This window comes from Limulus polyphemus, unplaced genomic scaffold (genome assembly GCF_000517525.1).
Source record: "Limulus polyphemus unplaced genomic scaffold, Limulus_polyphemus-2.1.2 Scaffold4839, whole genome shotgun sequence".
Classification (NCBI taxonomy): domain Eukaryota; kingdom Metazoa; phylum Arthropoda; class Merostomata; order Xiphosura; family Limulidae; genus Limulus; species Limulus polyphemus.
The window spans coordinates 1-18,458 of record NW_013670449.1 but is presented as its reverse complement, the minus strand read 5'-3'; the positions used below and the strand labels follow the sequence as shown (position 1 = coordinate 18,458).

The window sequence follows — 18,458 nt, the reverse complement described above, 5'->3', positions numbered from 1 at the left end:
TTGTACTGTCAATAAGAAGACACAAAATTTAACTATACTATGTACTGTCAATAAGAAGACACAAGATTAACAATACTGTGTACCTGTCAAGAAGAAGACTACAGGTATTTATCAATACTGTGTACTAGTCAATAAGAAAACACAAGATTTTAACGATACTGTGTACTGTCAATAAGAAGACACAAAATTTAACAATACTATGTACTGTCAATAAGAAGACACAATTCACAGGTGTGTGTATATGGGAGGGGGGGTGTACATAGATATGGGACAGTTTTTTCTTATTTACACATACTTAGTTTGGTTAATATTGAATTTTTTCTTTACATATATCACCTTCAAATCCTTACATGTGCAAGTAATGATGGTGGAGATAATTAATATTAACAGAATGCTAAGTTCATACACATTTTATATTGATATATTTAAAGACTAATAGAAGCCTACCTTCCACCACCAGTGATGCTTTGCTTGTGTGTAGCTTGCTTCTCGGAAGTGTCCGTAGCGATCTGGATAGTGTGCATTGTTACAGCCCTTTACTAATGCCCTAGTTATCAAACAAGACGGTTATGAAAAAACACACATCTCCTTCAAAATATCAAACAAACAATTTTTTTTAAATCTCATATGAAGAATAATATAAATGTAGATAATTTTTTATTTTAATGACTACAACAATTATTGGGCAATAAATCAACAGAGAAACCCAACAGAATAGAAATGATACTGTTAAGAGTGTCATGGCTAGTGGATTCTTCTAGAGTCAACTTTGATTCTCAAGTTAATTGTTAAGAGCTGTGTAGCAAGAAAGTAGATAATTTCAAGACCTTTTTGATAAAATATATTTATGAAAGATATCTAAATTCTGTTATGGACAAAAAGATCCAGGATACAAACTTTACTACTGCTGCTATGCTAATTAACCCACTTGCTGATCTTGTTGTTTGTGAAGAAAATTCCTGGCACTTCTCGATTTCTTTTAGATCAGTTCTGTGACGATTCAGGGAAGTACAGCTTTGGTAAGGCCATACTTCAAGAAATTCTAGCTTGCCAGTCATTTTCAATAATTCATACTGATTTGAAAAATTCATTTTCAACATTTCTTTTTATACTTTAGTTTCTTATGTTTGTCTCTCATACTCAGATTTTACCACCAATGTTTTCAATTCAAAATAGCCACATAGAGATATGGAGATTAATTCTTTGACATTATTTTTAAGATGTTAAACAGTAAACAAGGTGGTTATTAATTTATAATTTACAATATACTACTCCATTCTACTTGAACATGAGGAGTGGAATTCTCCAAAAGTAGTCTGGCTCAAGACGCACACCCCCAATGAAAGAATAGACCATTCCAAGCTTTTACTTGTTGTTAAACAAATGTTTAAACAATTCTATTCAATTAAGCTTTTCAGTTAAATTACAGGAAAAATAACTCAAGAGTAATTATTTAACAATTCTTCCCAGTTCAAACTTCTAAGCATTCTTATTCACGTAACTAAAAAGCATTTTCCATCTCTAATGACGTATAAAAGTCTTGGAATTCTTGCAAGTAGAAGAGGAACTATCCATAGTTAATTCTGATGGATATTATTTTATCTTACGTTACAATGAGGCATTTTGCTACATATTTTTGAATTATTTTAAAATAAATACTTTATACATATAGGGTATATTACATTTGTTAAAGATTTTGTTATACAGTCACACAATTTTAGAAGTAAAAAAAACAAACAATTCATTCAATTTGTTATAAGTACTATAATTACAAACTACAGAAGTGAAACATCTCTGGAAATGTGTGGATAAAGATTAAAACTTCAAATAAGTTTTAGTAATTTAATACCAAAAAACCTTACTCTTCTTTTTTCATGTCACGTGGACAGTCATTAGGGTCTTGTCCAGGAAATGTATTTGGATGAAGCTGAATTGAATGTGGATAAAATATCTGAGTGACCTGTGTGCAAGAAAACGTGTAGTAATTAATGTTTTAATAATTAATTGGAATTCACACTTCTGCTCTCTTATTTCTCAGAGCATTAGCAAAATAATCATTACAAATAAATTAAGTAAAACAAAAAAGCAACACGTTTATCCAATACCTGTAGAATTTGTCTTCAGATTTGCCTGCCTCATCCTAGATGTACACGAATCAACAAGGTTTGTGCATCACACTTAGGCAGAAATGATACAGTATAATGAAAAAAATGGTACACACACACACACACCTACCAAGCATTACTTACAACTAGTGTCTTAAAGCAGCAATTCTCAACAGAGGTTCTGTGGAACCCTCGGGTTCCTTAACAGACATCCAGCAGTTCCATGGAATGCAAGAGTTCCATATATAATAAAGCATAAATACATGTTAGTCACATAATTACAATCAACAATATCATATTCTTTACTAGCAGTCACTATATTGTTTTAAATTAGTGAGTGAAACAAGGTACAAGCAAGTGTTTGAGTCATGTAAGCTTTTATTATGCGAGAGAACACATTTCTCGTTATGTGTGCATGTGCACCCACGTAATTGACTCGAGAAATTTTTCATGCTTTGCATGCGACACAAATTCCACACCAGAAAAGTTCCATGGATTCAAAAAGGTTGAGAACCACTGTCTTAAAGTATACACGTAAACCAATTAAGGAGAACAAAGATTGAAATCACAAAACATATCACAATATGTAGGTCACAGCCATGATGACAGCTCGCATATCTCTTAACAAAAATCTTTCTGTGTACCATAATGAATGAAAGCCCACCACATCAGCTCTCACTATAACAAGTTAACAATACTTGAAAAGTAGATTATAACTACATGGGTTCTGCTCTCAGTTTTCATTACACTAAACTTTTTTTTTTACCTCGGTCGATAAGTCTACAGTACCATAGTTAGTCGAGACCTTATTTCCAATAAATAAAACGTGTGTGTACCATACATTTAACAAGCTAATAATCAGAGTACTACCTCTCACCACCCTAAATAGCTCAACAGAAGTTAAAAACTATTACAATGTACTGCAACTAACTGTAACCTGTCGCATTAGCTCTTACTGACCCTACTAACTCAATAGAAGTTAAAACCTTACACAGTTTGATTGTTAACTTTTATTCTATTTAATGTCAACCATGAACTACACCTGTTAAATTAAGAATTATTTACTGTACGTTGAAATTTTCATTCCTGACACTTAATTTTAGTTTCTATTACTGTATAATGTGGTTTACTATTCATATATTTTATCCAACTTTTCAAATAGCAATCCTTATTTATTTTTAACACCTGCCACACAAGCCAGCCCAGCATCTTTTAGTACAGAGGATAGGAAGGTCAACAGGAGTCATTCCGGAAACCAATGATTTAGGGTTATTTCAATAAACCTCTATGAATGAAACTTTGCACAACTTCTAAAATGGAAAAAAAACAACTAAATATTAATGAAAACATGACATGATGAAAGTAATATGGATTACACTATGGTGGTACCATATTGGGCATTATAACATCCATATTATATTTACTCTTCATTGTAGAAATTACATTTTTAATTTGATAATCACTAGAGAAATCATCTTGTAATACATCATGCACTTGCTTTAACTTCAATACTGTATCTTTGGGCTTTACTGTGTCATTAGTTTCACAAAATATTGAAACTAATGATTTCTTATATATGATTCCTAGTCTTCAAAAATTATGCGAAACATCATTTCTGCCTAATCTAGACAACCCATGCCTTTTCAGAATGACTCATTTTATGAGATCCACATTAAGATGACAGGCTGTCTCATCTGGCAGAGGTTAGAAATTTATAAATGATTATTATGATCCAATTTTGTCAATCATTGCATTGTTGCTATAATCTAACTCTACATCATCATCAAGTATGACCTAATTTTGTTTATATGAAGGTCTATCTTCAGCTTTATTCTTTATTACAGTTTGATAAACCAATCAGTTAACAACTCATTGTTTGACTAAACTAGTGTTAACAGTGGAAAGTGAGCAGGAGTTAGAAAAAGGGTTAAAGTGTGGCAGAAGAGTTTGGAAAGAAGAAGCTCTAAAGTGAATATCAGAAAAATGGTGAGCTAAAGGGGTAGAAAGAAGAAGGTCATGATCACAGATTTAAATGGGAAGCTGCTGGAACAGGTAGAAGACTTTAGGTACTTGGGGAGTGCAATGCAAAGTGAAGGAAGAAGTGAGAAAGTTGTACAGAATACAGATAGGTTGGAAGAACCAGAAGGAAGCAGCCACAGTAATCTGTGACAAAAGATTATCATGGCCACTGAAATCAAAACTGTACGAGATAGTGATTATACCAGTACTTTTCTACAGAGTATAGAAGGTTTTTTGATAGAAAGAAAAATGAGAATGTTGAGATGGCTGTTTGGAGTGTCACTGAAAGAGAAGAGAATGAATAAAAAAATGCCAGGAATCTGTGGAATCGAAGAAAATGTAAGAGAAGCAAGGATGAGGTGGTTTGGTCACATGAAGAGGAAAAAACAGGCAATAAGGAGATCAATAGATGCCAGTAGCTGGCAAGAGAAGACAAGGAAGGCTAGTAAAGTGTTGGAAGGATGGGATTATAGAAGACATGAACGTGAAAGGAATGAAGGAAGAGCCGGTAATGAACAGAGATGATTGGAGGAGGACAGTATGTGTGACCCCTGCTAAAGGGAAAAGTTGAAGAAGTCTATTGACAACTCGTTACTTGACCAATATAAAAAAATTGTTAAATATTTCTAGGAATTTCTTGGACAAATATAGAACTGAACATGTAAGTAGTATCTGAAGTTAAGGATTTTTAACACTCATCTGCCAAAATGTTCATACTTCCACTAATTAATTTTTTATACAAACTTGTTGAAAAATGTCAAATTTTAAAGTACACAAACATATGAGCTATTACATAGTCTCCCTTTTGAGATCACAGATCTAGTACTTATTAGCTATACTTTTATCAAGTTTCATGCATTCAGTGTTGTCATATTGTCAACCAAAGAAAAAAAAAACTGTCAAAGAAATAATTAATGCCCATATCATAGCCTTTAAGAAATTATTATATAACAGTAGAATGGCTACTAATCCATAAATTATTGACTTAAAACATAACACTTAATACCCTACTAAATGTCTGCCCTAGCTTTTAAGCTATTAATGCAAGCGTGAAAATTTCACACTTTTGAACTGTCTTTATTTAAGTACACTGCCATAAGAAAGAATATTTTATAAAAATAACTCCCCTGAGAAAATTTTCACTCCTCTTGGTAGACAGATGAGTGCAATTTTGAACACTGCCCAAAAGAAAAGGTAAGAAATTGCTAAAAATAATTAATCAATGTATAGATTATAGCCTATACAGCTAAATTTCAGCTACTACCTAGACGTGTGTGTGCGTGTGTATATATATATATATATATATACACGCACACACACACAGAGTAGAAAGTTTTTTGCCCTTTCCTACATTTTGGCCAAGGTAAAGGAAAGAAGAAACTAACATACCCACTAATAATTATTTGACTTTAGAAATTACTAAGTAACAGTTAACTGTAAATTTGGTTTATCAATACTGTCACAGTTTCCGTCTATCTATTATAATTTAACTTTATTGCTTAAGAATATTTACCTTATAAATTCATCATGATCTAACTATTACTCATGGTATTTAATTAAAATTAATTGTGATACGAGATACTGTTTCTTTTATACATTTTCTTTTGCTCAGATCAAATTGTCCCCTTTTTATTATTTGCTATGACACTTCTATTACAAGCACTTAACTTTACAACTTTTGATTATTCTCATGCATGGTTACTACAGTTCTATTTTTCATAATGACCTAAATAAACAAATGTACACTACATACACTAAGAATAATCTTGACCCCATGATGGTCACTCTTAGTATTAATAAATACTAAATTTAATCACAAAAGAGTAAAAAAAAAACATTTTATTAATGAAATACCATTGATATTCATGTAAGCTCTCCCTATAAGAGCTTGAATATCGTGGAAAGAAAGCGTACTCATAATTACAATGCATTTTCTAAAGACACTCTTAAAGCAGAATTTAATTTTGTCACCACCTACCAAAAAAAGATAAATTAACAGTTGCTACTGACTGTATACTGAAAAACAATACCTACCTTACAAAAACTTATCTTCTGAATTAGTTGGTTAATCTCCCTATCAAACAGATCATGGCTGAATACAATCAAGACCTTCTCAATTCCTTTTGTCTGCTGTAATGAGCTGATAAGAGCAGACAAGTACTGGTATCTATTGTGGACTTGGATGACTATAACTGGGTTTCCAGAAGATAATGGTCCATATTTATATGAATTTATTATTAACTGCTCAGAATTGATCTTCTTAATGGCTTGTTTCACATGTTCCAAAACAAGTGGTGCCGAGATAACAGTTGAGTTTAAAGTTGAACCAACTTTACCCGTGTTAACTGCCACATTATTATATTTTCTTTCCAACTTCTGGTCAAGCGATTGCGATTTGAGACTACCTACATGAAGCTGCAGCCACAAGAAAGACACAATAAACAGAAGAAATATGAAGTTGATCAACGATAAGATGTTTCGGCAACACAGGCCCCAAAAACAACATCGTATCCTCATAATTTGAATCTGGAGAAAAGGAGGGAAGGGGAAAAAGACCTTTAAATAACAAGCAAAAAATTTTATACAGATTAAGGTACCACATAAGATTTTATTAACCAACAAGCTTTCCAGGTCTTTTCACAACATTACAGGTAGGACTATTGATAAAGTTGAATACAAGTCTCAGTGGGACATTTACCTTGTGTATTTTGGGTACATTTATAAACCAAGATGGTTTGATCTTTGTTTTTAATATAATGTTTGGCTTCCTCTTTTTGAGATTTTTTTAGTACAGTGTTCAGTCCCTTCTAAAGGTTTGTTGAAGAGTCCTTGGTTATCTGTTTATAACAAGGTTCATCTAACAGAGTTAAAGATTTTATTATACTCTTCTCCTCCATAACTACAATAACATTTCCTTTGTCAGATGATAATATAATTAAGTCTGGATTTGTCTTTAACTGATACATGAGCCACTTTTCAGTCTTATATAGAATAGGCTTAGGTATATATTGTTTGTTTTTAGAACATTTGATTTCCATAGATATAGTTTGTATGCAACTTTCTGAATGCCTATTACGGTTTCAAGTGTTTAAAGAGTAGGAAGAACGACAGTAAAGTTAAGGCCCTGTTTTAACAGAGAAATCTGGTAACAAGTGAGAACCTTACTTGCGAGAAAAATGTCAAATGTTGTATCATCACTGGATGATGATCAGTAGATTTGTTGAAACTTTCCTTTCTTCAGCAAGTAGTATCAAATTATTTAATTTCTCATTTTTTGATGTTTTCATGTGTATCAAGACTTTAAAATTATATATTATTTTCTCTTAATCAGCGAGTTCAATTGAGTCTTGAAGCTTGATACCAAAGGAATCAATAGAATAGGCTAGTTAAGTAAGTCTTTCTATGTTTAATCAGTTTGTGAATTTAGATACTGCATGTACACAGATTTAACTGACTATAAGATCTGTACAATACTGTTGATGTGTGCCTTAGTAACAATATGAGTACAATCTCTTGATTTTCCTCAGGACTGATGTCTATCTTTCAAATGTTTTTCAGTTAGTGTTATAATTCCTTGTGATAAAGAATTCTTTAAAGAACTGAAAAGCTGTGGGTTAATAAAAACTTTTTTTTAAATAAATACATTAAAACAGTATTTAATCCTTCTGACTAGCTTACAAACATACAACTAAAGTATATTTAACTTAAGCTTACCACACGCGTGTAACAATTCTAGTCAATTATCACTAAAAAATATACAGAACCAAATTTTTTAGATCTACATAACCCAGATATAAAAAAGGTACAAGAAGAGTTTATAACAAAAATATTTCTTAAAATTTATGAGATCCAAGTTATGTTCAACAACTTAATATATCTAGTACTTTACTATGTTAAATATATATATATATATATATATATATATTGTTTACATTTTGTTCCACACTTGTACACATTGTGCCACATAATTAGCACAGTTACATTTAACTACTGACTTGACAATGTTTTTTTTAATCTGAACTTTCATATTTGCATATATATATATAATTTTTGAATTATAAACAAACTTTCAAGTGAACATGTTTATTTGTGGCTGAATTTCCTAGTTCTAACCAAAAATACCTATGGTCAGTAATGGTTCTTAGAATATAAATCATGGATTTACTGTGTTAACAAGAACTGGCAACCAATAAATTTATATACTTGATGTTGAAAACACACTCAAATAAAAATGACAAAGAAGTAAAGAAAAATTAATTTCACAATTGGAGATACTGACCTCCACACTTAAAGGGCACAGTAATGTTAAAATTAACTTCATATAACATGAAATTTACAGACAAGGGACCTATTGATCCATCTAAGCCACCTCACCCACTCTCAAAAACAAAAAAGTTATTGAAGTATTTATCAATCTATCCTTTGAACTTTACTGCATCTAGCTCATCTGAAGGTAACCCATTTCAAAGGATACAACCCTAACATAAAATAAAGTTGTCTTATATGAAAACAACTATCATACCAAAACTTGTATTTGTCTCTGAATCCTACCATTCTCACCATTATGTGCAAAATCATGAAATAAATTATTTTTTCAATACATTTTCTCAGTTGCAAACTACTGATCCATGAGTCTCAGTTTATGAGCACACTGGAGCAACAGAAGCTTTAAAGAAACACATTATACTATGAAGTTGACAGAACATCAATGATCACCTTGATTACTATAACTTGAAGATACCAGGCAACAGAATGATTTAAAAAAAAACAGTGTTTTATAAAACACCAGTAATACATTAATGTCTTTACTTCAGTTAAAAATAAATTGTTACTTCATAAATAAAAGCAAAAACATTACTGAAACAATCTCATATATTAAGGTGTGGATTATAAAGTTTAATAGTTTTGTCTATGTTATTTTTTTGGAATGTTTTCTTAATCAGTTTTTTTAAACTAGTATTACAGCATGCATAAAAATAGTGTTATCCAGAGCTAGCCACAATATATGCATCTCAAAAAACATGAGATAATACTCTACTTATTTACAATGCATATCCATTGTTGCTTTTGTTGTATATTTAAAAAATAAAAAACCAGCTGAATCAATTCAAATACTACCAGCTTGACTATTCTATACAAAAGTATGTATTATTCAACTATCCGCATATCCAGTATAAGTTACATTAACAGAGAACACAGGAAACCAAGTTGTGCTTGGCACACTCTCTGCAGCATGTACATTGTATGATCTGCATGACGTCAGCTTATTCAGTTACACATAAACCACTGAACCAAATAAGCTACATGTTATTTTCTTCACAGATGTACTATAACTAGTCACATCACACTTACAAAGAAAATGACGACTGTGTTTAACCAGCATGCCTTCCTGTCCACTAAAAAACAAAAGTTAGGATTAAATAATTGTGTGTTAGCAGCCAGTGATTGGTAAAGGAAAAGGGAATTTCAAACTTTTTTTTTCTCTCAGTGGTTTGAAGCATTCTCAGTGTACATGTCAATTCAGAGCAGTTGATGCAGTCTGATCACCAGGTCTGTCAACATTTGAACTCTTGACATTAAATTAAACTGTTGATCAAACAAAGGTAAAATGGGCACCAACTGAGCTACTTATGTAGCTTAGTTCTCCAGTATTTTTCTTTACTAGTATCATTCCGAGCTAGACAATTGATGCTTGTTTCACCTTTTTGTTTCTGTTGTTGCTTCCATATTGCTTTTGCAATTTTATGTGCTGGAAAATATTTAGATAGTGTTATCAGTATTTGTCTGTTTCCTTGCATGTTTATTTACTGTACATACAGTACATACAATTTACATGTTGCCCGTCAAGCCATTTACGTAGAAGATTAATTTCAATAAATGATGTGAAAACTGTTTTTAGTGTTCATATTTATAACATATTCAGAGGCTGCTTTAAAGAAGAATTCTTTATTATATATGCAGGAAAAGGTTGATAAAACACAAAAGAGCAATGTATTTCTAAAATATGGAAGCAAAAAGATCTATTGGTTCATATTATTAAAACTATTTATGTAATGTAACATGAAAAATGTTCCACTGTTCTAACCGTTTCTTAAGAAAAAAAAACCTATAGTGTATACATGAAAGCTGTAGGGTTCAACACGGAGAAAGTTAGCATATTTTTAGGCCTTGACCCTAGTCATCACAATGTCATATTTTAAATATTACAGCTGTATTTAAAAATACTCTTGTTTGTATCTGCAGTTTTGTTGTGTGGTTGCAGCTAATAGTTCTTGAAACTATGTACATGTATGCATTTAAGCTTAAAATGTAAGTAGGAAATTTATTCCAACTTTAACAAATCTATGTAGTAAAGCCACATTTATAATACTAGGAGTTTTTTTTGTCCTTTTCCTGTACCAAGGATATCAACTTAAGTTGAACAAAATGCTTAAGTTCTAACAGGGTGACTGACTTACTGAATGAGTTTATGTTCATAGTGGAGACCAGCACTTTACAGGAATTTAAGAAGGGAATCTCTTGAAAAAAAACAACAACTATAGTTAAAATTTTTACTTTTCTCTGGATTGAGTGTGCAAAGACAGTTTTGATATTATGTGAGGCTAATCACCCTGTTTTGAAAATAAAATCAAAGCTTAGAATACATATTTTCCAAGTCTAAAACTTCTCTTATTGTCTTCTGCACACATAAAAAATACAAGGCATTTATCTTACTGATCTCCCTGATAATTCTTTAAACTTTTAATAAAATCAACTCATGAAAAAATTAAAATATATTAACCCATCACCCCCCCAAAAAAACCCTTCACCCCTGGAATCATCCTAGTAGCTCTTCTTTGAACTCTCTCCAATAATTTAAAATAATTTCTTAAATAAACAAAAGCAGACAATATTACAGATAAGGTCTAACCAGTAGATCATACTATACCGATTACCTTCTAATATGAACTAATAATAATAGTTTACATTATTGCCACCATTGACTAAAATGGTGTTAAATGGGTGTGTGTGTGTGTGTGTGTGTGTGTGCGTGAGAGACAGTTTAAAGTTTGTAATTTTCCTTATTTTTTATATATTTTTCTTAGACTTGGCAGTCCAACTTTATCTCTTGCTGCAGATAAAAGCAAGGTAATAATATTGTTACATGAAATTTAAATATGACTGTTACTGTTACTATGCGTGTGGCTGAAAGGGTTAGTAATTAAAACATGTATATTTGTGTATACTATATAGTTTTGATTTGAAGTTCACAGGTATGCATATGCAAATGTCTGTATATGCTAGACTTTTAAAGTTCAAAATTTTCAGAAACTTGTGAGACTCCCTTCAAATGTGCCCAGTTTTTCTAGCAATAAAATGAACAAAGTGAAAACTATTTGGACAAAAGGCAAAGAATAATAGAAAAAAATTTTTGTCCTGGGTGTTGGGCAATAAGAATTCCACATTCGTCTTCATAATACCTTAAAGTCATTAACTTTAAGAACAATGAAAAATAGCAAATTTCAGTATCTTTAGTAGAATTTAAGATACCCATTAATTTAATATGGTATACATATTTTAGTAACTTACTGGTTATTCCTTTATAAATGTCATGAATTAAAATAAGATATGACAAAGGATAATGCAGAATGGTAAGTCTAAGGTATGCCACTTGTAACATCAATTCGCTGATTTTGTCCCTTTTGCAACAACCTTATTATGCCACCAGTAAAATCCTCACACAACATACTCTTAATTCATTTAAGTTAAAATTTAACTAAACCAATTTATCTTATTATCCAAGATGTGCAATAACCTAAATCCTCTGTAGTCTCTTATGAAGTTGTATTGTGCTTTCTCAGCACATCCACTATATTAGTGATTATTACTTTATTAAAATATTACTAACTTGTTTTTGTAAGGTTAGTACTAATACTACTATACTGTAAAGATATTAACTTAGTCCTATTTGCTACATCACTACTAGTACTACTACTGCTAAGTAATGGTTATTATATTATTACTTTAGAGTACTACTACTATCAGTAGTAATAGTAATACACAATCGCGTTATTGTTGCTGTGTATTACTCACTATTCCTATTAGTACTAGTTACTAGTACTGCATATAAATTAATAATAATATTATTAATTTATTAGTGGTATTAATACACAGTAACAGTAAAGTATTACTATATTTGTTGTACAAGTTTAAAGCATTCAATATTACTTAACAGTTCGATTACTTGGATAATACCCTGAATAAACTATTAGAATACTCACACGGCAACTTCAATTGCGAGATGTCTTTGGTAAAACTACAATCAGCCTAATCTAACATAAATTTCCACCACTACTTGGCTTAGACTTATCCTGCGAATCATACGAGTTGGCATAACTTATTCATTGGAACATTCCTGCCCTCTTCCGGAAAGGATGTTGTCAAGTGTTATCATTCTAAGTTTAATGAAAACAACAAACGTTTAATATTGTTTTTCATTATTATCGATATTATCTGGTTAAGTTTTATAAAACACAGAAAATAATGGACTTCTTTCTAATTCGCATTCGTATGTTTTTAAGTATAATTTCTTTAATATTATGAGAAAGTTGAGAAGCACTCAGAATTTGAGTAATTTACACTATTGCCCTTTTTGCCTCATATCTATCCATTTAAGTTATACAAAAGTAAAACAAGTTTGGTTGTTTCCAAGAAAAGAAGTATCTATCTATCTACCTGTCTGTCTGGGTCATATTTTACTGGATGAAATTACTATACACAAACATTAGAATTTCTACTAACATGTGGTTTATACAATAGCGTCAATTTAAATTTCTTCTGTGATTAAACTTATACATTTAAACGTATTTTCGGTATATGCGACATTTATATATATATAAATTGCTAAACAATATATATCTGTGATGTAGTCTTTATCCAGAAACACAACTGATGAAGTTCTACGACCTATGTTTTTAAAAACGAATTCGTAACGTATTGTGACGGTTATATAGGGTAAAAAATTCTCACTTCCTTAATGTATTATTATACCTAGTTTTGCATTTTGATCATACTGTTTAGGCGTGTGGCAACGTTTGTTCCCATTACAATGAGGATGTTGAAAGACTCACGGAAAAGCAAGCGGATATTTTGTTGTAGCACATAGTTAGTAATGTTAGTGTGAGTGTGTGAATTATATTTACAGTTATCCAACTGAATTTTTCGGTACCTATAGCCTGTTTCATATGTTCATAGATAATTTCAAATAACCATTAGTTATAAATGAGTATTTTCACCCAACAGTATATATATATATATTGTTGCGTCATCGAGTCACATGATTACTGTGACGCAACGTTTCTAGAACTATCATGTACTTTGGCGAATGTTCTAGTTCCTACTAGATATAGGGTAGGCTGGTATAAAAAGAGGGGAATGTAATGTCTGGGTAGATAGTGAGTAATTGAACTGCAGTCAGAGAGAGACGTATTGTTGTAGTTAACGTTCGTTCGTTATTATAGTTTGTTATAACGCAACTGTTGAGAATAAGTGTATCGGTAAAGTTGTATTCGGAAAGAATAAACCAGTTTTTATTAAGAAAGAACTTGTGTCGCTTAAGTTTCGTCGGAACGAAGTTACGGAAAGTTAATTAACAAACGGAGACGTAACAAATTGGTGTCAGAGAGTGGGATAGATTTTTCTTCTCTTTTTTTTGGAAACGAGAGGCGGAAAATCAAACTAAGCTGTAGTTGCTGCCATCAAGTCTGTACAAGAGCAGCAAAAGAAACAGGAAGAACGAGAAAAGAAACAAGAAGAACGAGAAAATGAACGAGAAAAGAAACAAGAAGAGAGATTACAGCAGTTGTTGGAGGAAAAAGAAAAGAAACAAGAAGAGAGATTACAGCAGTTGTTGGAGGAAAAAGAAAAGAAACAAGAAGAACGAGAAAAGAAACAAGAAGAGAGATTACAGCAGTTGTTGGAGGAAAAAGAAAAGAAACTTGCATATATCAATTTCTAATTATATGTATTTTATCCTCAAAACAAGGAGGTATTTTCTTTACAAACAAATATGAAACTTTTGTCTGTAGCTGCATCAAGACTTGCATATATCAATTTCTAATTATATGTAATGTATCTTCAAAACAAGAAGGTATTTTTTACAAACAAATATGAAACTTTTGTCTAGCTGCATCAAGACTTGCATATATTAATTTCTAATTATATGTAATGTATCCTCAAAACAAGGAGGTATTTGTTTTACAAATAATTTTCGTACACTAATTTGTCAAAGTTTCTTTCACTTTAGTTTCTAAATATTGCAAGTTATTAGTTAGTGATAAAAAAAAGTACAATAATTTTAGTTTGATGGTTTTAATACTCAGACTTTAGGTAGTTTAGATAACGAAAAACAGTATTTCAGTCTCATTAGTAAATACACAAATGTAGCAAGTTCAAACAGAAAGAAGCAGTTGGCATCAGATACACATAAATAATCACACAAGTCAGTTAAAGTTGGGTATTTAATTAACAAAAGTACACAAGTAGAAACACCTTCACCTATTACTGTTTTATTATACATACTGTTGTTGATCTACATAGATCAATCAGTTCACTGCAGCTTCAAGTTACAATTAATAAAACAATGAGTATTCTAAATGTATTCAGTATTCTATACTGAACTTTATACCCGAGTGCAATGTGTTATATTCCTCAAGTACCAAGGTTCCAGTAATTCAATATTATAATGTAAACAACTTAATGAAACTAATATTTAACCCTACAGACCCTTTACAAATACAGTAATTCATTTTCCCCAATTTCTATTTGAAGAAATATATTTTCTTACAATGCAATAGTCATTAATAAATCAACAAGTACTCCTAAAATTGACAAAGAACTGTGCTTGGTTGAAGGTTAAGAATTTGCCCATCTTATTTTTAACTTATAGTTTAGTACACCTATTTGTACTAGATGTAACCAAAATTAATTAGTTCAAGAAATCCAAGATTAGCCAGTTCCAGTGTATGAATAAATTGGAATGTAGTATTTTGAAAACGTTTTTTAAAAAACAAAAAAACAAATACAGTATCATTCAATATTTAGAAGAGTCACAGAAGTAGAGGGATGATAGCCTTTCTTCTCTGGGGGTAGTCCTTAAATTCCTTTAGATAGTTACGATGTTTCTGTAGAGCCCAGATAGACATCTGGTAAAAACCAGCAAGAGTGAAGATTCCAACTAAAAGAAAATTGAAACAAAACTGTTGTTTAAAAAGTTCATACAATGAGAGAGCTAAGCCTATTGCACATGGCAGTTTGAAACGGGCACTCAGCTGAACTGGGTGAACATTTTGAACTTTAAGATAATACATACATAAAAAATTATATTCCTAACTATACTTTATTCAATGTTGTAGGAACTGTAGTTACATCAGAATGAGTGTACATAACAGATCTTTGTCCACTTTAAACAGACAAATGTACAGTGAAAGTTCTTTTAACCATTTAGCATCCATGGAAGGTTTTTTTTCCATTACCGTAAATGTATGGGTGGAGATGATAAAGGGTTCAATGACCAGGGAAACTAGCAAAACATGAGTGAATTAAAATACCATCACAATGTTAAATGATTATGTATAAAAAAATGTATAGGTAAAATTGAAAAGAGAATCTGTGACAGAGGCTTAATGCTTTCTTTGATTGGATGTACCATCTGTTGTGGACTGCAGTTTCACTTATTCAAGGCTCATCAGTACAGCTTGGCAAAACTGCAGTCCACACCAGAGGGTATGGCCAATCAAAGAAAACATTAGGCATTAGGCCTCTATGTCACAGACCTTTACCTTTGCTCAGAAAGAAATCTGTAACATATATATATACACACACACATATATATATAATCATTAAATATTTGGTTGGTCCAATATATAATATAGAATAAATAGTGATTTAGGCACAAGTTGTAACATTACTCACAAACCTAAATTATTTTGCATTACTATATTGTTCATTAAAAAGGACTTTAAAAGCACAATGTTTTGATCATATACTTATGGTAAATCAAGGAAGCTGCTTGAAAGGTGATGAGGTTACTTCAAACACTTATTATTAGTATACATTAGGGTTAGTCTATAGGATTTTACCTAGTTGTGATTTATTTGTACACAAAGTCACTAAGCTTTTAATTTTATCATTGTTTCTTATAATTGTAAACTTTTACACAAATATAATCTAGCTGTAAGAAATTCCAAACATGTTTTGTTTTACACTAATATAATCTAGCTGTCAGAAATTCCAAACATGTTTTGTTTTACACTAATATAATCTAGCTGTTAGAAATTCCAAACATGTTTTGTTTTACACTAATATAATCTAGCTGTTGGAAATTCCAAACATGTTTTGTTTTACACTAATATAATCTAGCTGTTAGAAATTCCAAATGTGTTTTGTTTTACATAATATAATCTAGCTGTTAAAAATTCAAACATGTTTTGTTTTACACTAATATAATCTAGTTAATAGAAATAATCTAGTTGCTAGAAATTCTAAATGAGTTATCACTCATTTCCCATAAATGTACAGGAAATCAGAGCAAAATGTCAATATTCCTCACCTATATGGAGATTATTCAAACCATAATGACCCTGTTTTTTGATTCTCTAACATGTTATTAAAAAACTTGTCCTTTTTTCTTCAGAATATATATATATATATGCAATTTGGCAGAGCATAGAAACACACTATGTGGGTGGCCATCTTTAATTATTGGAGTCACAATTTAAACTGTGCAGGATCATTTTTTAAGTTTGTTTTAATTTCACAAGATTTATACGTTACTACTGGGCCAAAATAGAGAAAAATCTATTAAGTGTGAGGGAATTTAATTTTCTTTGTTAATTTCCCGCAATAATCTTTTTCAAGTGAAATCGCTGAACGTGAGAGAAGTGAACAAAAATGTTACATTCCAATAAGAGAAATTAATTTTTTTGGAATATTTTACCCACTGGTTTGGTTTTATCAAATATAATCTAGCTGTTAGAAATTCTAAACGTGTTTTGTTTTACACTAATATAATCTGTGTGTTAGGAAGTCCACATATGTTTTCTTTTAGATTTAATATACTCTAGCTGTTAGAAAGTCTAAACTACCGGAGTAATAAACGAGACATTAAGTAAGTGTTTGACAAATATTATGTGGCTAACCAGTACTGTAATTTTATTATAACACAATTCTATATTTTGCTTTCATTATGAGCTTCCAATTAAAATACATGACATTTTATGAAACAAACCAGTAATTAAAACAAGTGACAAGAAAATTAATTATTGATTGTACTGTGCTAAAAGAGAAAAATTAATTTCTTTATAAATAATGTTACGTATCTGCTTGTTTGATAATTTCTGGTAAAATTTCTTGCCGAGAAACTTTTCCATTTGTGTATGCTGGCTTTCTCTCAACTGTTGGAGACTTTCCTATTGTCTTGATGCAGCTAGAGACAAAAGTTTCATATTTGTTTGTAAAAAATACCTTCTTGTTTTGAGGATACATTACATATAATTAGAAATTAATATATATGCAAATCTTGATGCAGCTACAGACAAAAGTTTCATATTTGTTTGTAAAAAAATACCACCTTGTGTTGAGGATACATTACATATAATTAGAAATTAATATATATGCAAGTCTTGATGCAGCTAGACAAAAGTTTCATATTTGTTTGTAAAAAAAATACCTCCTTGTGTTGAGGATTAATTTCTAATTATATGTAATATATATATACAAGTCTTGATGCAGCTAGACAAAAGTTTCATATTTGTTTGTAAAAGAAATACCTCCTTGTTTTGAGGATACATTACATATAATTAGAAATTAATATATGCAACTCTTGATGTAGCTACAGACAAAAGTTTCATGTTTGTTTGTAAAAAAAATACCTCCTTGTATTGAGGATACATTACATATAATTAGAAATTAATATATGCAAGTCTGGTTGCAGCTACAGACAAAAGCTTCATATTTGTCTGTAAAAAAAATACCTTCTTGTTTTGAGAATACATTACATATAATTAGAAATTAATATATGCAAGTCTTGATGCAGCTACAGACAAAAGTTTCATATTTGTTTGTAAAACAAATACCTCCTTGTTTTGAGGATACATTACATATAATTAGAAATTGATATATGCAAGTCTTGATGCAGCTACAGACAAAAGTTTCATATTTGTTTGTAAAAAAAATACCTCCTTGTGTTGAGGATAAATTACATATAATTAGAAATTAATATATGCAAGTCTTGATGCAGCTACAGACAAAAGTTTCATATTTGTTTGTAAAAAAAATACCTCCTTGTGTTGAGGA

At 30.8% G+C, this 18,458-nt stretch overlaps 1 protein-coding gene across 1 annotated transcript in view; it reads right to left on the bottom strand.

Annotated features, from left to right (window-relative positions):
• The window catches only part of LOC106471763 (alpha-1,6-mannosyl-glycoprotein 2-beta-N-acetylglucosaminyltransferase-like), a 26,595-nt gene extending 14,085 nt beyond the window's left edge, over positions 1-12,510 (bottom strand). Inside the window, exons 1-4 of the mRNA XM_013932386.2 lie at positions 12,386-12,510; positions 6,159-6,650; positions 1,863-1,960; positions 448-547 (exon numbers count right to left, since the gene is read on the bottom strand). Of these exons, the coding sequence (XP_013787840.1) occupies positions 448-547; positions 1,863-1,960; positions 6,159-6,641 (681 nt within the window). The 5' untranslated portion in view covers positions 6,642-6,650; positions 12,386-12,510. The remainder of the gene's footprint in view (positions 1-447; positions 548-1,862; positions 1,961-6,158; positions 6,651-12,385) is intronic.
• Positions 12,511-18,458: the final 5,948 nt, after the last annotated feature.